Source organism: Hordeum vulgare, chromosome 1H (assembly GCF_904849725.1).
Source record: "Hordeum vulgare subsp. vulgare chromosome 1H, MorexV3_pseudomolecules_assembly, whole genome shotgun sequence".
Lineage (NCBI taxonomy): Eukaryota > Viridiplantae > Streptophyta > Magnoliopsida > Poales > Poaceae > Hordeum > Hordeum vulgare.
Window position 1 is genome coordinate 397,354,746 of NC_058518.1, and position 25,487 is coordinate 397,380,232.

General features: G+C 43.6%; 1 protein-coding gene and 1 pseudogene across 1 annotated transcript; both read right to left on the reverse strand.

Moving 5' to 3' along the window:
- Nucleotides 1-937: 937 nt before the first annotated feature.
- Nucleotides 938-1,786, reverse strand: LOC123440208. The gene is made up of 3 exons (XM_045116780.1): nucleotides 1,683-1,786; nucleotides 1,383-1,549; nucleotides 938-1,313 (listed from the first exon to the last, which is right to left on the reverse strand). The coding sequence occupies exons 2-3, from the start codon at nucleotides 1,526-1,528 to the stop codon at nucleotides 1,220-1,222; spliced, it is 240 nt and encodes a 79-aa protein (XP_044972715.1). The 5' UTR covers nucleotides 1,529-1,549; nucleotides 1,683-1,786; the 3' UTR covers nucleotides 938-1,219.
- Nucleotides 1,787-2,107: 321 nt separating this feature from the next.
- Nucleotides 2,108-23,702, reverse strand: LOC123440197 (annotated as a pseudogene).
- Between the last annotated feature and the right edge of the window lie 1,785 nt (nucleotides 23,703-25,487).

A 25,487-nucleotide genomic window follows, 5' to 3' on the forward strand; every position in this document is an offset into this window, starting at 1 on the left:
GCTCTAAACCCTAAGGCGAATAAGTTGTCCCCCTACGGATTACACCCCTTGGCTTATATAGGTACTCAGGGGGAGCTAGGTTACATGTTTAAGTCGGTTGGACACATGCCGAATATAGATATGTCCTTAGGGTACACGCCAAGTCTTCGGAGGTTTCCTTGTTCATACGAGCGAGTCTTGACCCTTCCATCGTCCTTTAGGAGGTGGCCTAACGGTCCCCAATTTGGCCAGTAAGGGCCAAACACCTCGAGTTAGTACTCCTTGGTCCAAGACACCCTCACACTCTCTTGCATGTGACTGTTGGACAGGTGATGTCCGTGTGCGACGAGGTTAATGAGGCAAGTTCATTGGCATATGATTCAGAGGCTCTCTTCGTGGAAGAGCTTTGTGACTTGCTCAGTTGCTTGGAGGTGGCTAGCTCTGGATTTGGCAAGGCGGATTTTGCTTCCTCACGGAGAAGACTACCAACGACAAAATGAAGAAGGTGGAGAAGGCTCTTAGGATCAAAGAAAAGGAGTGACGGCATAGGAAAGGTGTCCGCTGCAGCTTAATTGATGATTCCACGTCTCTCTGGTCATCATGGATTGGTTTGTCTGTGTGGATTTGATGGTGTCTGTTGTCTTCATCCGAGATGACCTTGCCAAGGGTTTCATTACGATGTAGAAGCATGTGGATTTGTGATCATTGCGTGTTGGCCATATTTGTCGTATTGATCATGTTGGGTTTCATGCTTTGTAAGCAATGCGCATGTGGTGTGATTGTATATGTTTTCGCCCGGCTTTTCATCAATTAACTACATAATTCTTTTATGCTGAACTAATCAACGAGGCAGTTCTTCTGCTCCATTTCAAAAAGAAAAAAAAGGCATGCGGTTAATACTGGTATTGCTATCATAATGATTTGTTTATGGACTAAGTTAATAAAAAGAATACTAACATACTCAATGCTTTCTCTCTATTGGAACCAGCCTGATTGGCACAATAATTGGCTATCAACCAAACAATTTGGCAATGCCAAAAATCGGCTCACGAAAACACTGTCATTGGCAAATGGGAGGCAAGAAACCAAGCACATCCTTACACAACAGTTGTAAGATCCAGCGTAGTTTCTCCACCACAGGAACTTTGTCTTACACTGTATAATAAACAAAACAAAAATACCACAATCTTAAGAGCGATGAACTGATGATGGGTTTCGTTTTGCATGACTGTAGCACCCCTCACGCATGCTTGAACATCTTCATGCTCAGCCAATGCAGATACACAGCCACGATTATGACAGGGACGGTCAGGGGCACAAGCAAGCAGTAGTACCTGGAGAACAACAGCAGATGAGGCAGGCCGGCAATCTCAAGACGAAAGAAGCCGCGCGCCAATGCTAACCTGTCGTTTTGGACGGCGAGCAAGAACCAGTTGTCGGACGGCGCGAGGGCCTTGGACCCGACGGCGACGTACAGGAAGCCGGCGAGGAGCGTGACGCCGAACGCGACGAAGGCGGATCCCATTACACGGTTGGCGGGGAGAGGCATGGCTCCGGTCGATCGATCTGTCTGAGTCTGAAACATCAAGAAAGTGAAGAAACGAAATGTATCTGTATCTGTCTGTGGCATTGCGCCGAACAGCTTGTGTGCGTTTAGACAGGGGGGTTAGGGAGGGGCGGACGGGCGCAACACGGCAACAAACCTTGGCGGGGGCGGTCGCCTCTGGCTGAGAACGGTGGCGGTGGCGGTGGCGGTGGCAACTCGTCAGTCTACCGCTGACGCTCTCGGCCGCGGCGTCAGCGGCCGCGGCGTCAGCGGCCGCCGCCTCCCAACGCCGAGGTCACGCCGGCGGGTGCGGGCCAAGGTGCAGTCTTTTCGGTCGTCTGCTGCGTTACTCCCTAGTACAGTACTACTGTAAGTATATAGTACGATGATGCCTAGGACAACCGAGCAAAGCACGTGGTAGAAATAGGGCATTGATTTGTTCTCATGCTCGAATCATCATCTGCACATACATAGGCCAACAACTCCTCGGCAAAAAACCCCAAAAGGCCAACACGGTTACCATTGACATAATTTGCTCAACGAGATGAGCAGCAATGCACAGTGCACACATAGACATTTTTTTTAGAAAAGGAGGCTGAGCCTCGGCCTCTGCATCGAGAGATGCATACGGCCATATATTATAAATCAAAAATAAGTCTCCACTGAGTACAATAAGTCTAAAGTAAAAAGGAAAATCAAAACGATACAAGGCATCACTCATGCCCAAGCCGGAGATGGTATAAATATAGATGACTAAACACATATCCTATTAACATGACGCTATCCAAACCGGTTGAAGATACACTGTGCTACCATCTCCCATCGGACACACCCAGTAACCATAGGCTCCCTGACGTCAACAGGAGTGAGTGATGACCATGTGCGGATCAGTGCGGTAGCCCTGTGAATAACCTGCAAGAAGTGAAAATCGCGTTGTCTGTTAAACACCAAGTCATTCCTGCAATTCCATATTGCCCACAACAGTGCACAAGACCCCACGCGAATAAGTTTAGCAAAATGTACATCAACCTCTATTAGCCACATCCCGAATAACGTGGTTATATTGTTAGGAGGAGTGATGTTAAAAGCAATATGTAGCGAGCGCCAATCCAGTTTAGCCATAGGACAATGAAGAAAGAGGTGTTGTATGGTTTCTTTATCCGGACAGAAACTGCATCTAGAATTACCATTTCAATTCCGCTTGGCAAGATTATCCTTTGTTAGAATTACCCCTTTATGAACAAACCACATAAAGACTTTGATTCTAAGAGGGACTTTGATCTTCCAAATATGAGCCGATTTTGGAATAGGTGCGGAATCGATGAGATTCATATACATAGATTTAACCGTGAATATTCCATTGCTAGTCAACTTCCAATATACACGATCAGGATTGTGAGAAAGGTTAACATCCATCAACCTTCTCACAAGATGGAGCCAACTAATCCATCTATTACCAATAAGAGATCTGTGGAATTGAATATTAAGAGGAATCTCGCTAAGTATTGACGCAACGGATGCATGTCGCCGTTGTGCAATATGGTACAGCTGCGGATATTGAAATGCTAGAGGCATCTCCCCTACCAAGTATCTTCCCAGAAACTAGTGGATTCACCATTACCTATGATGAACCTAGTTCTACGGAAGAAAGCATTTTTAGTCCTCATCAACCCCCTCCAGAAAGGAGAGTCCGTTGGATGAGATGTAACCTGAGATAAGGATTTGTTCTGTAAGTACTTGTTCTTCAAAATTTGTACCCACATACCATCGGTTTCCGTAGATAGTCGAAACAGCCATCTGCTGAGTAGACATCTATTTTTGATCTCTAAATTTTCGTAGATAGTCGAAACAGCCATCTGCTGAGTAGACATCTATTTTTTATCTCTAAATTTTCAATTCCTAAACCTCCTTGATCCTTGGGTCTACAGATAATATCCCATCTAGTAAGCCTATACTTGGTCTTAAGCTCATCACTTTGCCAAAAGAAACGGGATCGATAAAAATCCAGTCTTTTCCGTACCCCAACGGGAACTTCGAAGAAGGATAGGAGAAACATGGGCATACTCCTTAATACTGAATTAATCAGCACTAGTCGTCCTCCATAAGAAAGAAGCTTGCCTTTCCAGCAACTCAACTTTTTCTCAAACTGATCCTCAATGCATTTCCATTCCTTGTTTGATAATCTTCGGTGATGAATAGGAATTCCTAAATACGTAAAGGGAAAATTCCCAGTTTCACAACCGAACAATTGATTATAAGTGCGTTGTTCATTTTTGGCACTACCAAAACAGAACACCTCACTTTTATTAAAGTTAATTTTCAGCCCAGATAGCTGCTCAAACAAGCAAAGTATGAGCTTCAAATTCCTAGCTTTGACCAGATCATGTTCCATAAACAGAATGGTGTCATCGGCATATTGCAGTATAGAAACTCCCCCATCCACGAGGTGCGGGATGAGCCCCCCAATCAGATCCTTATCTTTGGCCCTCTTAATCATAAGGGCCAACATGTCAGCAACAATGTTGAATAAAATAGGAGACATTGGATCCCCTTGTCGGAGACCCTTGAGTGTCTGAAAGAAATGACCTACGTCATCATTAACCTTAATCCCGACACTACCGTTTTTTATAAAACAATCGACATGCTTTCGCCAAAGCTCGTCGAACCCCTTCATACGAAGGGTTTGCTGCAAGAAAGACCATTTGACTTTATCATAAGCCTTTTCAAAATCCACCTTGAAGATAACACCATCAAGTTTCTTCGAATGGATTTCGTCCAATGTTTCATGCAGAACAACGACACCTTCAAGAATATTCCGCCCAGGCATAAAAGTTGTTTGCGTAGATTGCACCACCGAATGTGCCATCTTTGTTAATCTATATGTTCCCACCTTCGTGAAAATCTTGAAACTAACGTTTAGCAAACATATTGGGCGGAACTGCTCAATGCGGGTCGCCCCCTCTTTCTTTGGTAACAGCGTAATAGTACCAAAATTCAAATGAAAGAGTTGAAGCTGACCAGCATACAAATCATGAAACACTGTCATAAGATACTTCTTGATAATATGCCAACATTTCTTGTAAAACTCAGCCGGAAACCCGTCTGGGCCGGGAGCTTTACCATTCTTCATTTCCCCGATAGCCTCGAACACCTCTTTCTCCGTAAAAGGGGCAGATAATAACTCATTGTCAGCCTCTCCGACTTGAGGGATATCCGCCACTTGATGCTCATCCATAGTCACAAAACTATGATCAGAAGCACCGAATAACTTTTTGTAATAATTAGAGATATATAATTTTAGGTTCTCATGACCTACTATTGTTCCCTTATCTTGCTCGAGCTGAATGATTCTCTTTTTCCTATGCTTGCCATTTGCAATCAAGTGAAAAAATTTAGTATTATTATCCCCATGGACAATTGCCCGAAGTTTAGCTCTGTTCGCCCATTTCGATTCCTCCTCTCTAAGGAGTACTCGAAGACGTTGTTCAGCGTCATTCTTCAGAGATCTCTCATTAAAATCCAGAATAATAGTCTCAGCCTTACGGTCAAGATCGTCTATAAGTTTAATGAGCCTGTCCTGCTCAGCCTTATAGCTCCCTGAGACGTTCTCAACCCAACCACGAAGGTATTGTCTAAGATGTCTAATTTTGTTTTGCCATCGATCAATGTTGGATGTCCCACCCAACTCTCGATTCCATTCCCGAGCAACCAAATCTATAAACCCCTCCCTTGTGAACCAACTTAACTCAAAGGAGAATCCCAATTTGTTGCCCAAATGAATAGCACTACCAGAATCCAGCAACAAAGGTGTGTGGTCAGAAATTTCTCTCTGGAGCGCACGCACCGTTACTAGGGGAAACTTCTATTCCCAGTCAGTGCTAGTAAGAACCCTGTCCAGCTTTTCAAAAGTCTGGTTATGAAGGGAGTTGGCCCAGGTGTATTTTCTACCAGAGAGTTCAATCTCCCTTAGGTCGAGGCTCTCAATAATAGTGTTAAACATAAATGGCCATCTGCCATCAAAATTATCATTGTTCTTTTCGTCAGCTCTCCTAATAATATTGAAATCACCTCCTATCAAAAGCGGTAATTTATCATCACAGATCCGAACCAGATCAGCGAGAAAATCAGGTTTAAGCTCCGGTTGAGCAACCCCATACACCGCAACGAGAGCCCATTTGAATCCATCCACTTTGGATGTAATCCTGAATTTAACCACAAAATCCCCCAGTACCACTTCATGAACATGAAGGGTATCACATCTTACTCCAAGTAAGATCCCACCGGATCTTCCTCTTGGAGGGAAAAAATGCCAGTCAAAGTCCACTCCCGCGGATAATGAGCTCAAAAACTGAGAAGTAAAATTGTCTCTCCCAGTCTCCATGAGCGCTATAAAATCAAGGTGATGCTCTAACGTTGCCTCAGCAAGAAATCTTGTTTTAGCCAAGTCCCGAAGACCTCTCCTATTCCAAAAAATTCCTCTCATCTTTCATCATAATTTTTTTTGACAGTCTTAGCTCGAGCACTCCTTCTAACCGCCGAAACCGGATATACCTTCCGTTTCCAAGGCCGTTTTGGTTTCTCCAGAACCTCGTGGTCCATATAACCAGAAGTTTGGAGGTCGACCAGCGAAGAAAGTGTCTCCTCGGTACTCTGCTTTAAGGTAGAAACCTCTCCCCCCTCCAGATCAGCCGTGATGTCCAAGTTCTCACATAGAGTATTCAGACCCCCCAGCTCATTAATCGCGGAATCATTCATAGGTTTAACGACAACAAGATTTCGAATAATGTCAAGAGCCCTATCTACCCCTAAGTCTAGAAGGTCATTAATAGATTTCGAAATTTGCTTACCAGTATTACCCAACGAGACCCCAATATCAGCAGCATTATCTAAAATATCATGCGGAGAGAAATGCAGAATGGAATTGTCTTTGTTAAAAGGCATACCTGTCGAGTATTTCGCATCCCTTATTTTTGCAGCTCGCATTGCACGGCCCAACTGCAAGTCATCCGCGTCTGGTTGCTCCTGAATACGTTGACTGGAACGCCTGTCCTAAGTCATGGGATTCGTGAGCCCCCCGAACGCAACAACATCCTCCTCAGTGATAGATGCCACCTCCTGCGCAACCGGCTCCACCATCGGACTAACAACCTCTGACGCCGAAACAGGAGCCGAAACCTCCGTTGTCGCATGCTCAGGTACCATAGAGTCATGCACCAATCCCGAACCCTGCGTCCTTGCTCCTGCAAGATAGGTTTGGAGCGAAACGGGTGACAAAGCTGTCGTAGGCGAAACAGGGCCGTGCGCCATGACGATAGGCTCCTTCCCCGAGACCCGGGTCTGACACATGGGACCCTCGAAGGTCGCCACCAAAGTTCCGCCTCGAGCCATGGCCGGTGCCAACACCGGTCCAAAGGAACCAAACTGGAGCTGCTCCATAGATACCGACACGGATGCAGAGCCCCGGGCCGACCCTGTCGCCTGTGCAGGTGCCGGTATCTTAGCAGAATCAGTCACGTTGTCTCTCTTGTCGGCTTCCTTTGAACCCGACGCATCATCCCCATCAGACATGTCCACATCCTTGTCCGGCTCCTCATCCTCAAATAAAGGGGGGCTCTCAATCTCAAGATGGAGTGTGTACTTCATACCCTCATGCATCCAAACTACTTTATCCGGCACCAGTTCAATATCAATGACACTAACAAGCATACGAGCAACTCGTTTAGCTCGGGTAAACACCATGTCTACCTTTTCTGCCTTGCCAATCAAAGATCCTAAACTCCAGGTAACCAGAAAATCATTTACGGCCTTAGAGGGGGCTCCAGAGAAGCGGACCCAGATCTGAGGAAGAGCCACTCCTTGTGGATCTTCACTGGACCACGCATCAAACTCTAACACACACGAAGTACTCGGTACTCTACACATACCAAACTTAAGCAAGCGTGCTAGATCCTCCTTGGTGGGAAACACCACTTTGAACACATTCTCAGCAATCAATACTGGCTCCCACCGAAAGGTCAAAGAAACCAGCTCACGTAGTTGCTTCACCACCTGCTCAGCAGACATAGTCCCCCTAGCCACAGTGACCGTACCTGTGAAGGCCACATCAGGCACATGGCTCGCAGTCGAAATCGCAGGTGACTCAAAGAACATCAGCTCCTGACAACAAACACCATAGATATTCACCACCAGCATTGGTCCAACCGTGAGAGGACACTGAGCCCCGCCATGTTTAGGCTTAAGACAAAACTCGCAAAGATCAGCCTTGCATTCCGACACAAAGTGACCAGTCTCGCCTCAACGATAGCACGTCATCTTCTCCTTCTTGCGAGCCCATTTAGAAGGCCTATCCCCGCCCTCGAGCTTTCCGTGAGAAACGATCTTATCTGCTTCGGTAGTAAGTTCAGCAGCAACACCCTGGGACGGTGCCGAATCAGAAGTCGCACCCGCCTGGCCATCGGCAGGTGGAACAGGAGCATCGGCCGCAGCCACCACAGGAACCGACGATGGCAGCGGCGGCCTCGGTTTCCTGCCACCTCCTCTACCACCCCAGCCCTGACGAAAGCCGCCCCTCCTGTGATGGGGAGGCCCCGCCACTCCTAGTGTGAAGTTGCCGTGAGGACCAACAAAACCACCGTTATTGCCAGCGCCGGACTGCCATGCATATCCACGACCGCCACCCGACGACGACGAGCCCCGATGCTAACCTTCACCTTAGGCGTCGAACCCATCATCACCCCAACGACCACGGGGAGGTTGTCTATCTCCTGCCACTGGCCCAACCGAGGCATCGGGAGCCGCGGCCACCTTCGCCGGCTTAGCAGGAGGACGGGCAGCTGGTCCAGTAGGGCGACCAGGATGCTGCGATCCCAGGACAGGACCCTTAGCCGGAGCAGCCGCACCATCAGGTTTATGTGAACCACGGTCAGCCATCCCGATGGAAGAGCACACACGAGGCGCTCGTCCCGTTCCCAGTCTAGGAAATCCTATAGACGGCAGACGCCGAACCCTAGGAGATGGCGACGGCAAAACACCTTCGGTAGCAGGAGAAGAGATCGACGCAACCTGGTCTATCTCTCGCTGGGCCATATACCCAGGAGAAGATACCGATTCTGCGACGGCAAGCTCGTTCTGGGCCTTATACCCAGGAAATCGAGACGAGTCAATCTCATTAGGCCCATCTAAACCCACATCAGAAAGAACCGAATTCAAAAACCTGGCCCTAAAATCACGCGCTGAGGATCTCACGCTCGCCTCCGCCGGCGACGAGCCGCTGCGGCCGTACCGCTTGCTCTTGGCGTTGACCCTCCACGCATCCGGCTTAAAGAAATCCGCCAGAGAAAGAGGTGGTAAACTAACCTTTGGAATCGGGCCGATCCATGGCTTCACCACATTAGATGTTCTCACCTTCGCATTTAGTTTGAAATCAGTTCTATGACGCCGCTCAAAAAATTTCGCTGCCGACAGCAAAGGTGAGATGGCATTGTTCACCGGCTTCTCGATCGCCCACGACTCGAACTCCGCGCACGCCGGAACCTCCTCCTCCTTGTCTGCAAGATCTGCAAGAGCCTGAAGTGGAGATGACTTTTGTGCCACCTCGTCGATGTCCTCTTCTGCAAGAACCCAAAACTTCCCCCCAACCCGAGGTAGGTTTGTTCTGTGCTTGTCCCTCTCTTCCTCGTCCGAGGACACATCAATTGGCTGCTGATCTTGGATTATCGGGAGCCCCTGCAAGATGTGAGAGACACAAACGACAGAAAAAACGTCCACTAAAAAATGCGCACCTTCGCTGATCCGATCTCCCTCTTGGAGATAATGGCCGGCGAGAATGTCATCCTCCTCGTCCCTGAGTGTCAACCATCTTGACTCCGGGTGATAGACAATTCTCCCTTTCTTCAGATCTGATGTGCCAATCTCTAAAAAGGAAACCTTCCATTTGATCCGCTTGTGAACCTCCTCGTCCGACGAGATCTGAAGCCGGTGCGCTTTCCCCACCGAGGAAACACCAGTCGCCGGGATCCTAAGGTCAGGATGCGATCTTGATCGCCGGCATTTCCCCTCGCTGACGATGTCTCCGGCGACACCTGAAACGCCCGGGTCACCCTGGTCACCCGGGTCGCCGGGCATCCTCCTCGTTCCTCCCACAGTGCACACATAGACATAGGGGGGCACACCACAGAAATGATGCTCAAGTCATGCACGTGAAGGTTCAGACTTCAGACGGGCATTCAAGACACAGTACAATACAATACAACCAAGGATCTAAAACTTCATCGTAATTAAAAGGTCCCCGTAGTAGCTCAAAGGCTCACGAGCTTCGAGCTTGTCTGACAGCGCTATCTGTAAGCTGTACTTCGTCCCTAAACAGAGAGATGAGATCGTCAACGCTCATTGTGGAGAGTTACGACTTAGTATCTCTCAACCTGACGCTGACCTGCAATAGTTCGAGCCATCCATCCATCCACACACTCTAATTCAGAATCTCATAAGGCCGTAATGCTTTTATGTACCGTACAACGGTGGGTGTGAAGAAGCCAAACCTGTTTGGATTCTACCTCCTTTGGGTCTACGACAAGAATATAGTTGAACTGGGCTAACTGAGCATCGTATACCTGAAATGAAAATCGGCCATAACAATACATTGATTATTTTGTTTTTTATGTCTGCGTAGGCTGTATTTATACTTAAACTAACAGAGATATAAAAGAAAACATGCAGCTGCACAACAAAATGACTAAAAGAGATAGGCAGTCCTTGAGATACAACAATCTTTACCTAATAATAAAGAGGCTATCGCTTCCGTCGAAAAACCCACTGAGGTGATTTTACAAAAGGGCCCTTACTGTTTATGACATTAAACTCATAGTATATATTAATTTTTTTTTTAAATACTCATATCTTTTAAACCGTAACTCCAAATTTAACATATTATACATGGAATTTGATTAGAAAAATATGTAGAATTTAAATATGATATTATTTTATCTGTTAAACGTTTAATAAAAATACTATCTAGGGTGCAATCTTAATAAATAAGTCATTATTCGTCTTTCTTTCATACCGGTACTCATCCGGGCTGGGAATGAACACGTCAACAAGATCAGGATTAGAGATGAAACTGAAGGTCACTTGATTGATTCTTTGTACGTATTAAATCTAAATGCAAGCCGTGTTAAAATAGAAGACCTGTGAAATTTTGAACTGCATTTTTGTAGGATAAGATCATCTTTATTTGTATCGTAACTATAAATTCTCAAATTATAGACATTTTTTATAAATTAAGAGCGTGTGCCGTGTGGTATTTCTTTCTCCCGTTGCAACGCATGGGCCCTTTTGCTAGTAAAACTAATACACCACATAACTGAGACTACCTTTTTGAAGAAACAAAGAATTTTGTGCTAAAAGGCGCGATAGAATTACCTTCTTCCCAATCTTATTATCAGTCATGTCAATTTCAACATCGAATCCAGCCTTATATATCTTAGCATGAACCTGGGCATTAGAAGCGGATTGTCATTCAACTCAAAATAAAAAGAACTCGGCTGATTGATTACCACAAGAACCAGCCAAGATACTGAGAAACCGCTAAACAGACCGTATAGAAAAACAGTCACCAACATATTTCAAACTAACGAACAAGGGCCAGTTACCTGTTTTGCATATTCCAGTGAATCGGACGACACAGAGCATACAATGGCTTGACGAGGGCTTAGCCATAATGGCCATTTACCACAGTAATGCTCCAAAAGAATGGCAAACATCCTTTCAACAGATCCTAGTATTGCCCTGTGTATGATTACATGCCTCTCAAGCTTGGCTTCCTCCTCTGCTGCGTAAGTCAGCTTGAAGCGAACTGGCAGTTCAAAATCCAGCTGTAACAGGCATTTAAGGTTAGAAAAGAGAGCATTGTCTACAGTTGATGCCAACATACACAAGGAATAGAGAACCTGAAGTGTTGCACACTGAAATTTTCTTTTGAGGGCATCAAACACACTGATATCAATTTTTGGGCCATAGAAAGCACCATCTCCTTCACTAATCTGCACACAGACATCTAAGTAAGTAATCTGATTCAAGGTCCAACAAGCAGTTTCTTGTTAAAGGAATATAGCACTTAGAACATTATTGTGAGGCCCACACAGGAGCTGATACAGATTGGAATTTCAACCATAATATGAATTAAAAGATACACAGATATTCCAATTAGTAACTGCGAAACTAAAAACAACATGTATGCCAGAGTGAAATATGTTGATGCTCATCAGATGTCAATCGCTTGTATAAAACATATCATCATTAAATTTTAATCTACTACCACTGTAGATCATCAGAGTATAACTTAATTGAGTTAGAAATCCACTGAAAATATTTTGGGAGCATGAAATCACGGCAGTGGCGAAATGCAGGTATATTTAGAAATTATAGCATAATCTAGTGCAAAGTTCCCCTTTCCTATACTGGAAATAGGAGATGCTGAACATCTAGCAGCACAGAGTGATGCAAACATTAAGGGAAAATGACCCTTAAATTTACCTCCCATGGCTTCCCAAACTAATCCAAGGCTTCTGCCAGTTGTTGTACTGCTTTATTCCAGGTTTCAATATCACCTAAATGTTTCTCTGGTCTCTGAAAAAAAAAATGCCAAGATTATTGGATTAATTAATAATCGACAACAATTATTAGATTTAAATGTTGCATATGTAAATTTATTAACTAGGTACATGTAGAAGTAGGATAGGCCATGTCGCCCAAGTTTTCTAGAAACGTAACTACGATAGCAGATAAGATCCACTACAAATTCAGTAGGCCTATATGTAGAAGAAAATTAACTAAAAGAATTCCACAAACACAATATGGGAGAAATAAATTAGTGTCTCGACCATCTTGAAGTTTAAAAAATATATATAGATCTAAAGTTCCAAAGAGTTTGTAGATGCTCCCAAAATATAGATAAGATTATATGATTACCGTTGACAACTCCAACTCATAGTTAAACCCAAATATGCCGTAGACATAATTAATGAATTCCAAGACACTCTTAACTTCCTCTTTGATCTGCAACAAAGAAATAACTTCTATTTAAACATAGGCAGTGATACAACCTGAGAGAAACAGCTAATATAAATCCAAGCCACAGTGAGACTACCGTCAAAAAATAGTCATAACAAACACTTGTATGTGAGGAATATGCAAAAGAACTGGAATTTGCTGGAAATGGCACATACAGAGTACAATCTCTACTAAGAAAATTTAACCCTTTTCCTAAATAATACTCCCTCCATCCCAAAATAAGTGTAGCTGATTTAGTACAACTTTGTACCGAATTGGCTACACTTATTTTGGGACGGAGGGAGTAGAATATTAACAAAAATACATGGTCTATGTCTACCAAACTTACTTGGCTCTCTCTACAAAAAATATGGGCATCATCCTGCAGGAATGATATAAAAAATGATTAAATGATGAAGGAAATAAAATTGTAAGAAGCTAACTGGAAATTGAAATTGTTGAAACTAGCAACTCAAGGGATAGGATTAGCCTTACCTGTTGGAATCTTCTAACGCGCGTCAAGCCTGAAAGTGCTCCACTATCCTCGTTTCTGTGAAGAACTCCAAAATCAGCAATGCACAGTGGCAACTCTGTAGCATTTTCAATCAGGAATTCAGGATTAACAACGAAGGAGTAAATGTGCAGCATAATTAAAATTAGGGAAGGAGCTCACCTCTGTAAGAACGAGTCTCATGCTTAAATATTATGCAATGTCCAGGGCAATTCATTGGCTTAAGACCAAATTCCTCTCCGTCGATCTGCACAATAATAAAACCAATAAGCACCCTTAGATACTACAAACACGCCTAACATACACATGCACACACACATATAAATCAACAGAATTACAGTTGCATAACAGTCTCTAACTTGATGGTGATGTATTCTGTGACATGAGCAAAACAAATTTCCTGTCACACTCACAATTATGTTATAGGAGTAACATTTTACATGCATGTGCCAATATGTGGGGGCAGAACTACAGAATAAGAGGCCACCTGGGCGTCACTACTGCAAAAACCCTTATAGCTGCAGCCCACCCGTCACTTGTATGCAAAACTTAGTCCCTGAGGAGGAGATTGACCAGTCGCAAGTAGCTTTCGATGATTCGAACATATCTACTACTCATCTTAATGATACGGCCAAAGATATTCATGGTTATATGGACCAGGAGTATGCTTCGGATAAGCCGAAGCGCAATTCGAAACGAAGAGTTTATCCAGTTTCTGCTGTTCGTAGGAGTGCTAGATTCAAGACTGCTAAATTTTTTTATGATGAAATATGAAAGGACTTTTTTGGAATAGCAGAGGTCTGAGAGACTTGGCTAAAATTAGGTTCCTTGCAGAATCAACGTTACAGCATAATCTTGACTTCATCGTGTTGATGGAGACGGGGCGGGAAAACTTCACATCGCATTTTCTTAACTCCCTTTTCGGAGGAGTGGAATTTGAATGGCATTGTCTCCCTCCAAGAGGAAGGTAAGGAGGGATCTTACTTGGGGTCCGATGCAATACACTTCAAGTGCGAGAAGTAATATTAGGTGACTTCACCGTAAAATTTAGAATTAGAAACAAGGAAGATGGGTTTCAGTGGGCTCTAGTAGCGGTCTATGGTGCCGCTCAAACGGAGCACAAGCCAGCTTTCTTGGCTGATCTGGTTAGAATTTGCGATGAAAATCTACCACTGGTGGTGGGTGGTGATTTCAATATCATCAGGCGAGCTGATGAGAAAAGCAATGATAATTTCGATGGTAGATGGCCCTTTATGTTCAATACGATCATAGAGAGTCTGAATCTACGGGAGATTGAACTCTCCGGTAGGAAATTTACTTGGGCCAATTCTCTACATAACCAGACTTTTGAAAAATTGGATAGAGTACTAACTAGTGTGGACTAGGAGCAGAAGTTCCCTTTAGTCACAGTTCGTGCTATGCAGAGGGCTATATCTGACCATACTCCACTATTGTTAGACTCTGGAAATGCCACTCACAAAGGAAAAAAAAAGATGCCTTCTCCTTTGAGGCCAGTTGGTTCACCCGTGAGGGATTTTTAGACATTATTGCTAGAGAATGGAGCAAACATACGGATGGGACATCTAGTGTCGACATCTGGCAACGCAAAATCCGACACCTTAGACAATTCCTGAGAGGTTGGGCTAAGAATGTGTCCGGACAGTATAAAGATGAGCAAGACCAACTGCTTCACTTTATAGATGCCCTGGATCGTAAGGCTGAGACCGGCATGTTGGATGAACATGAAAGGTCGTCAAAATATGAGGCCGAACAGAGGGTGTGTGTTCTCCTCAGGGAAGAGGAAATGAAATGGGCTGTCAGAGCCAAGGTCAGGGCAATTGTCCAGGGGGACAACAACACAAAGTTTTTCCACTTGATTGCAAATGGCAAACATAGGAAAAAGAGAATCGTACAACTGGAGCAAGACGAGGGTACCATAGTAGGGCATGAGAACCTTAAACTTTATATCACAAATTACTATAAACGGTTGTTTGGTGCTCCAGAACATAGCTTTGTGTCATGGACGAGCATCAGACTGCGGATATTCCTCAAGTTGGACAAGCCGACAATGAGAGTCTCTCCGCACCTTTCCTAGAGAAAGAGGTGTTACAGGCAATTGATGGTATGAAAAATGGTAAAGCTCCTGGTCCAGACGGGTTTCCAGCTGAGTTTTATAAACGTTGTTGGCATATTATTAAGGCGGATCTTATGTCTATGTTCAATGATTTGTATTCTGGTCACCTTCAACTCTTTCATCTTAATTTCGGTACGATTACGCTATTACCGAAGAAAGAGGGTGCCTCCAGAATTGAACAATTCCGCCCTATATGTCTGCTCAATGTCAGCTTTAAAATTTTCACAAAGGTGGGAACGGATAGGCTAACTAAGATGGCACATTCAGTCGTGCAATCTTCGCAGACAGCTTTTATGCCTGGTAGGAATATTCTTGAAGGGGTTGTCGTACTGCATGAGATCCTTCATGAACTACACTCCAAGAAACTCAATGGAGTTTTATTTAAGGTTGATTTCGAAAAGGCATACGACAAAGTTAAATGGTCTTTCCTGCAACAAACTCTACGTATGAAAGGGTTTGGCGACATTTGGCGAAAGCATGTGGATTGTTTTATAAAAAAAGGAAGTGTCGGTGTTAAAGTAAATGATGACGTCGGTCATTTCTTTCAGACGCTTAAGGGACTTAGGCAAGGAGATCCTATGTCACCTATTTTATTTAACATTGTTGCGGATATGTTGGTGCTAATGATCAGGAGGGCTAATGACAAAGACTTAGTAGGGGGACTAGCACCGCATCTAGTTGATGGGGGTGTCTCGATCCTACAATATGCGGACGACACGATCCTTTTCATGGAACATGATCTCAAAAAGGCCAGAAACTTAAAACTCATATTATGCTTATTTGAACAGTCTGAAAATTAATTTCCACAAAAGTGAGCTTTTCTGCTTTGGGGATGCACAAGCTGAACAGCTCACGTATTACCAACTTTTTGGCTATGAGGGTGGTAGGTTACCGTTCTCATATTTAGGTATCCCCATTCATCACCGAAAGTTGACCATCAAGGAGTGGAGATGTATCGAGGATCGTTTTGAGAAAAAACTAAGCTGCTGGAAGGGCAAGCTATTATCCTACGGAGGACGATTAGTTCTTGTCAACTCAGTGTTGACAAGTATGCCAATGTTTCTCCTATCCTTTTTCCAAGTGCCTGTTGGGGTGCGGAAAAGGTTGGATTTCTATCGATCTCGATTTTTCTGGCAGAGCGATGAGGTCAACACTAAATATAGACTTGCTAGATGGGACATTATCTGTAGACCCAAAGATCAGGGAGGTTTGGGAATTGAAAATCTAGAGGTCAAGAACAGATGTCTGCTTAGCAAGTGGTTATTCAGATTGTCTGTCGAAACGCAAGGGATGTGGGTTCAAATTCTAAAGAACAAGTATCTACAACACAAAACATTAGCCCAGGTCACTGCGCGACCGGGCGATTCCCCTTTTTGGAAGGGTCTAATGAGGACAAAGGCCGCTTTCTTTAACAGAACTAGATTCGTCATTGGAAATGGTGAAAGTACTAGATTCTGGGAAGATACTTGGTTAGGACCACAACCTTTGGCTCTACAGTATCCGCAACTTTATAATATTGCACAAGGAAAACAGACTTCCGTTGCGGCAGTGTTACGGCATACTCCTCTTAACATTCAATTTCGGAGAGCCTTGATCGGAAATAGATGGGTTAGTTGGTTACATCTAGTCAGAAGACTTATGGATATTTCCCTGTCTGATTTTCCAGATAGTATTCGTTGGAGGTTGACCACCAATGGTACTTTCTCAGTGAAATTGATGTACGACCATATTATTGATACGTCGCCTATTCCAAAGTCCATGCATATTTGGAAGGTCAAGGTTCCCCTTAAGATAAAAATCTTCATGTGGTTTGTTCACAAGGGAGTTGTTTTAACTAAGGATAACTTGGCTAAAAGAAACTGGAAAGGAAATAAAAGATGTAGCTTCTGTCAAACGCATGAGACGATTAAACACCTCTTTCTGGACTGCCCTATGGCTAAATTATTATGGCGCTCATTACAAATTTCATTGAACATTACACCGCCTACTAGCATTCACATGTTATTTGGGACGTGGCTAAACGGGGTTAATGTACTTTATGCCAAACTAATTCGGGTTGAAACTTGTGCCATGTTGTGGGCGATATGGAACTGCAGAAATGATCTAGTTTTTAACAGATTGCATCACATTAACTTTTTGCAGGTCATCTTCAGGGCTACCGCCTTGATCCGCATGTGGTCCTTACTCACTCCTGTGGAAACCAGGGAGCCTTTGGTTACTGGGTGTGTCCGATGGGAGATGGTAGCTCAGGTTATCTTCAACCGATATGGATGGCGGCATGCTAATAGGATTGGACCTTAGTCCAGTTTATCCGAGGGATATAGTCGGTTTTTGGGCGGTCTGATCGCCGTGTAAATCTTTTTTCTTGTTTTTTGAATGCTCGGACTACTTTGTATTTTTTCAGACTACTTTGTTCGTAATAAAATGGCTGTATGCATCACTCGATGCAGAGGCCGGGGCAACGCCTCCTTTTCGAAAAAAAAACAAATGAACACTTACCTCCTGGTAGCCTCTGTCCCTGTATTGTTGCCGTAAAAAAGCCCTCAATTTGTTAACTATTTTTGTACCATGTGCAAGGAAGAAGCAACTTCCTGGGCTGCACAGGGTGAAGCTAATCAAAGATTTAGCTCATGACCACTACCCAAAGATGTAAAAGGAATGAAAAATGGTATAAAAAAGAAAAGTCTAATAGAGAATGCTACGGTACCTAAGCGGATTGAAAAGGAAGAGTTTCTGGGACTCCCCCAATAACCTATGATCGCACTCCGTAGCCTCCTCCATCATATCTTGATAATCCTGCAGATTATCAAGCAATAAAAGTGTATGTAGAACTTCCCTAAAAAAATTGTATGTAAAACATAACAGGTATCCGTAAAATGAGAGCATAAACATAATCGTTAGGAATTCATAATTACAATTCAAAGTAACAAGTTCAGCTTGCGCTCTTATCTTGCACTGTCGACATCTAAAACCAGATCAAATAACTGCCTACAGTGGTATTGGAATCAGTTTAGGCTTTTGTTACCATGGATGCTGACATGGTGCCACATAAGTGAACACGCACACAAGAGAAGAGGAGATGGTAGGTACTCCCTCCTTCAACTAATATAAGAGCGTTTATAGATCACTAAATTAGTGATCTAAACGCTCTTATATTAGTTGACAAAGGGAGTATTTGATAAGCTCGAGGTACTTATGCCATGTATAGTAACATGTCATATGTGACTTTCCATATCAAGATGGTAGTAGAAATTACATGATGATGTACCTCGAGAAGTTTAGAATCAGGGCAAGAAATTCCATATGCTCTCTGCAGGCTCTCGCGGTCTGCTTTTCCCCTCCAATATGACGACGAAGCCTATATTTACATGTAGGTTCAAATCTGAAATACTAGTCAAACCCATCAGGACGAGAACTTCCCTAAAAAACAAGATCAAGTCACCTTAAGGCAAGCAAAAGCTTTAACGAAGGAAGTATTCGGGATGTGCGGTCCATGACATAGGTCAACCAAAGGGCCACATCTGTATAATGTAATGGGCTTGTCCTCAGGTAATTCATTGATGATTTCAACCTTAAATTTGTTCTCAGCGAAGAACTCGAGAGCTTCATCCCTGGAGACCTGAATACGTTCGAATGGCTGCTCCACGACCGCCCTTCGAGCCCGGTCTTCGATGAGACCAAAATGCGAGCCATTCAGCGTGGCATTTTCGTAGTAGGCATCATAATAGAAACCTTCCCTTCTCGTAGTACAAGGCCCAATACACAGTTTGCAGCCGTACACACGCTCGAGAGCCTGCATATGTATTATGTTCATCTTTGGTTAGAGAAAAACTTGAGTTGAAAAATGAACTCTATGTTACTGTCATGCTTTGACAGGGACAAGCTTTGAACTCACCTCTCCGAGGATGTGAGCGCTCGAGTGCCACAGAGTGTCGCGCCCTTCCTTGCTATCGAAGGTGAGTAAGTTCAGTTCACAGTTGTCTTCAAGTGGCCTTGTCATGTCCCACAGTCCTCCGTTCACTTGAGCTATCAAGCACCTAGATGCTAGCGCGCTTGATATCTCCTTCGTGATGTCCATTGGGGTCGACATCCACTTCTTCCCTTCCTTGACCGTGCCATCATGCAAAGTTATCCTAAAGCATCGTAGTGAAAACAAATATCATCAATTCAAGCAAACATACAAATTACAGCCACGTGAAGCTGGTGATTATTAGATCCAAAGCAAAGAGTTTTCCAAACTTCTCCATTATGTTTTCGTCTAGGATTTTTTTTTAGTTGATGGTTAGATTAATTCATGGACCATCCTCTACCTTTTAGGGAAATTCATTTAAAATGTATAGAATAAGAATGGATTAGAAAAAGGATTCTAGATTAGTTCAGCACAGGTAGTTATTTGATTACAAAAGGGATCCACAGCCATGGAGTTCTCGGACATCCCCTTTGCCTGCAACACGACTCCTTTAGTTCGGTACCATGCCATGATGCCTTCAGTTTGAGGCCTCCGCTTCCTTCCTAACTTCAAGCAGCAAGGGACAGTGTCACATCCTCCCATCAGCAAACGGATGCCTATGCATTCCCAGAGGGTGCTCACATTCGAGTGATATGTTAACCCAATAGATATCAGGAGAATTACAACGTCACCATTCTATCTTTATGCTCTACAATTGCAAACACTTATTTTCAATCCTCCGGTAGGTGCCTAGACTTAAAAAAAGATTTCATTGATGAGGTATTGAGGTTTCAAATCAATTGAAAACATCGTGTGAATCTGTTACATATGAGTTGTTTTTGGAAGAAAAGTTGTGTCTTTGTTTAATGAACCAGACATGCTATTGGAAGGACTGCACTTCTCTTAGTGGGGGTGCTTCACTGGATTCGTTCTTTGTAAGTGTACTGAAAACTTTTGTTAAATGTGCTGCTTTGATGATCCGGTTAGTCTAAAAGTCTTCAGTGTCGAAATACAGGAGCTGAGAGCATCTCCAACAGCCTTTGTATATTTGGCTAGGATTGCTAAAAACTGGAAATATAGCAACTTGGCCCAAGAATGTTGCTCCAACAGCCTTTGTATAAGTGCCCCCCCCCCCCCACACACACAAATTGTTTTACAAAGCTTGCTATATTTGTACCCACACTTGGTATATTTACAAAGTGGAGAGGCACTTGCTATAATTTTTAACAGCCCAGTTTTCGTGGTCCCCTACATCCCTTTGTTCCATTAACAAGTGGACCGCACCGCCCCTCGATTCCTGCTGTCCTGGGCCTGTTACAGGTCCCCACGTGTCATTGAGAGGCTTGCTAAATTTTATAGCAATGTTGTTGGAGCAAAAAACTATTGGGGTTGCTAAATCTTCTCTTTCCTCTTGCTATACCCAGTTTTTAGCAAGTCAGAATAGCAATGCTGTTGGAGATGCTGATAGCGACCTTTTTTATAAATTGTTGTTTCATCAGTTTATTTATCATCATATGTTTATGTATGCTTACTTTCCGGTAGAATCTTTCATTTTTTTTAAAGACTAGACGAAATTCCTTTATGAGTTTATTTATCAACAGATGTTTCCGTATGCTTAGTTTCCAGAGGGATTTTAGTTACACGCCAATACTTATATTGTATATCAACTAAGGTAGTTCTTTCACTATTCAGGAGTGAAGTGCACTGTAGGTCCTTGAACTATTTTCGGGGTGTCAATGATGTCACTTTATCTGATCGATTTAACATCAGCCCTACTGTCAACTTCAGACTACTTTATCTGATCGATTTAGCATCAGCCCCACTGTCAATTTGTGAGATATATCATAAGATTTATATACACTTCTATCTCCTGGATTTAAACTATTTCTAATGATTAATCTCTGCATTTGTTCCTAATAAAAATTGTATTCGAAAATTCTCATTAGCTATTCCACACATTTAATTTTCACAAGCGGCCTTCCAGTATCTAAATTGCTTAATGTTCATGCTGAATATACTTTTCAGTGTTATAAACCCAGGGCCGGCCCTGAGGGGGGGCAGGGGGGGGGGGCCCGCCCCGGCCCCCGAGTCGATTGGGGCCCCACCAGATACGTACGTAGAGCATAGTCTTCAGAGTGTTTGCAGGTCAAAAAACAAATCCCACTAGGCCTCGCTCAGGTTCACGTAGGTATCGGCCCAATAAAAAATAACTTAACGGAGGCTGGAGCCATTGTGGCCGAAGATCACTATGATGATTTGACCAGGACTGTAGAGGCAGGACCGTACCAAGTAAAAAGAAAACAGAACAACCTTTTCGTGAGTTCATGTTTGGATCTAAGGCGGCTGCGTCACCCAAATTGCTGATGGATTTGCGTGAGGCCTGATGGCCACCACCTGCCAGCTTGCTGCCTGCAACTCCAGCCGGAGAGGCGGACATGCCCAATCATCGATTATTACGCGGCAACCTCCAAAAGCGTGATGCCGATTTTAGTTCAGGTACGTATTTTATCGTGATAATCGATACTCCTTCTGATCCATATAACTGATCTAGTATTATCCAAGGAGTGATCTTTAGGGACAAATTGATACAAATTTTATTGGATTGATCTAGGAACTTTGCGCTAATATCCGATTACCTGATTTTCTTTCAGCACCACCATCTGATCTGGAACAGTGTGCTTGATGGTGGTAAGAGAAAACATATACATCACTTGATAGAATCAAAGAATGGATCCATAATTGATTACTTTTATAAGAGAACAAGCACTTCAGTCACCATGAACCGATTATAATCGCTACGGAGGAACAAACTAATCAATCTAGAAGAGGAGAATCTTGCAGAAGACAATATTGAGATCAACACAATTGATAAAATGTGAGTGACTATGATCTCGTATTCAATTCATCTCCTACATAACCTGTTAGTATAGCCGAGAAATTTGTTTTTACTATGGATATTTAATTAATTATCAACCAAAAAATTAGGATGTGTAATTGGTATCTTTACGATATTAATATATTTCCTTTGTTAAAAAAGAAATTAGGATAATCTTAATAATAATTAAGGGATATTTCATATATAATATGTGTATTGAATCATATTTCCGTATTTATATTAAAGGGCCCCATGTTCTTGTGTCGCCCCGGGCCCCGGAATTCTCAGGACCGGGCCTGTATAAACCGAACCTATTATGAGAAAAAAAAATCAAATTTTATTGGGAAATACTGAAATTACCAACCGACTTAAATTTCTTATTTGTTGCAGGACAATCTGGTGTGGACAGGATGCAGATTTTGGAAGTTTTACTGCTATGCTTCTGTTCTGACTATTGGTTCGGTTCATTTCAAGCTACTTATGATCAGAGTGACTCATCAACTTTTAGGATATATGGTAAGATCTGAACCATGGATTTTGGCCGACAGCGTCTAGGTTGTTTGTTGTAAAAAATCATCTTATATATATGTGTACTGTATATACTGCGTGCTAAGAATTCAGCTGATGGACTCTATTCCACCATGGCCTGTAGGGCGTGCACACACGCAGGATGTGTAAGTGAAAGTTTTTTTGTCAAGGATGGCATAGCAATTTGTTTTAGCTTTTTTTTTTTTTTGGCTTCAAGAAGATCTGATTGTGTTTATTAACTAATGCTTTACATTCAATTTCTGCAATCACATCCGATGACTGTTCCAAGCGACCAGAGAATCACAATATCTACAAAAGGTCTTCGTCTCTCTCTTGGATCAGATCCAGTTGTATAATTCATTATTTTTCTGATGGCATATCCAACAGTTTTTACTTGCCGGGCTTGCACCCATCAAAAGTATACTGCTATCCCACTGGTACAGTTTTAAAAGTCAACGATTTAGAGTTTGAACGATTTGGTTATCGAGGCCAGTAATATATGAGACTTTTGGATGACGGTCTCATCAACAAGGTTCCCTACGTAGTGATACTACTACCACGGCCAGGCTCTTCTCTAATGATACTCAAAATGTGTTGGATGTATTGGACCTGCATGAAACTGCTTGATAAACAAAAGCTTCCGGTCAACTCCTCAACAAAATAAACAACAGAAATGGCATGCCGGCTCCGCCCACTAGTGAATGTTTAACAAGCAAAACACAGAGGGAGGGATCGAGAACTAACTTGATGGGACTGCCGCCGTTTTGGGCGCGCTGGCGGGCCTGCCTGTCCCCTATCCGCTCGAACAGGCGGACCCGCTTCTCCGTCACAGCCTCCTCGTCCCGCACGACGGTCGGGGGCGGGGGCCGGGCCTGCGCCTTCTCTTTCGCGCCCTTACCCTTCTTTTTTCGCGGTCATCGCGGCGGCGGAGGGATGGAGGAGGTGTTGACTGGCGCTGGGCACGACGGGTTTATCGTCGCCGTCGCCGATTCAAGCGGGCGGAACCCCTCTGCTGGTTCTTCTTGGAGAGTCCAAACTCCAAACTCAGAAACAGTGGAGACGAAGACGATTGTTTTGGTTGCAGCAAACTGTCCTGCCTCTCGTACAGAGGGGCTTCTTTACAACGCTACGAAACTTGCGGGCTACTCTGAACTTGCCGGCACTCTTCCTACCAAGCTTCACTGCTACAGCGTGTGTCCTTTCGTTTGACTCGCATACACACCTCATAAAAAAACAGTAAGAACATCACACCCCGTATAATACCCTGATCAACAAAAATAACCGTTAAAATATAGATCTGCGTAAAAAAAACGTCCGATCAGACACTATAAACACGATTGGACCCGTAAATAAAATTAAGGGACGCGTAAAATCCCATCTCCAACCCGCGAAAACACAACTTTCTCCCTCGACCCGACCGTACCGTGTATTTCAGAAAAAGCGGTTGACGGAAGGGACATTTCAGCCCACACGTGTTCCCCACCCCCTTCCGCAGCTGCCCAACATCGGTTCTGCCCGTCCCTCGCCGACGATTCTGGCCATATCTGCGGACGGAATCACGCCACCGGGGCCCTCACCCGGTTCCACCTAGCCGCTTCACCGGCTCTCCGAATCCGTCAAGCCGAGCCGCCCCAAGTCGCCGTCGTCCCCCGGGATCGACCGTCGTAGAGCCACCGCCCCGAGCTGCTCGTGAGTACTTGTGCTTGTGCTTTCGGATGCGATATGCATAATTGGTTCAAGCGGCGTTCGTATTTATGATTTTAGATGGATTTGAGCCCTTGCGGGAGGTTTTTGCTCAAGGATTCATCTGATTTGGACGACTCGGATGCTGAGACGCTACTTGACAACCATCGACAACATATGTTGGTGATAGCCCTCGCCGTGAAGGATCACGACGATGAGAACCGAAAGAGACGGTGAGGATCGGTCGTTGGTCGTCTTTGCATTTCTCGCAATCGCCATCTCGGGACAAGTGTGATTTGTATTCGGGATAAGTTTTGCATTGAATTATTTACTTTGCTTCGGTGATTTAAAAAATATTGTGACCCGCATGATTGTTGTATTGTAATATTAACATTTTATCTTATATTAAATTAATAATTTTGAATATGTGGCATATATGTTAAATTCAGATGAAAACACATCTGATTTGTAGGTGGCGCGGGCTGCGGACGAGCAGACCCCGCATAGGGGAATTATGAAACAAAATATTTATGAATATTTTGTTATACAGTTCCGCTATGCGGTGTCTGCTCTGTCGTAGCGAGTTTTGCGGTTCGGCAATATACGGGGTGTGCTAGAGATGCTCTAAGGCCAGTAATAGGCATCCAGCAACCAAACTCACACATTTTTTATGAACCACTAGAAGAAATATGCTAATACACCACACTATATTTTCGTCGCTACATCGTTGCGGTTTTTAATTTACGAGGATCTTACGATGAAAAATGAAGCGTCGAAAACGAAGCGTCAAAAACTGACAACAGCGACGTTTTGATCCAAACCGTCGTAACTTTTACGACGATTCCTCGATCGTCGTAACCTTTACGCTAAATCGTCGTTGGCGATCTAACCAATCCTACGTGGCAGTCCTACATGGCAAAATTACGACGAAATCAAAACATCATGGCTGAAATCAGCCCAACCCATTTCAGTTGATCACATGAGCTGGTTTTATTTTTTTGTCTTTTTCTTATTAGCCTTCTTTTGGGGCCTTAGCCTATTTACAGCCACTTCCAGTATTTTTTCGAATTTTGGTTTGCTGCCTTTTACTTTCTATTGATTTTCTTTTTTGACCATTTTATTTTTGCACTGGTCCTACATGTCATGTTGATCTCAAAATTAGTCCCACACGTTAGAAATTTCATATTTTGTCAAATAAATATCATAACTTGGTCCCCTTGTCAAGTTGCCATTTCA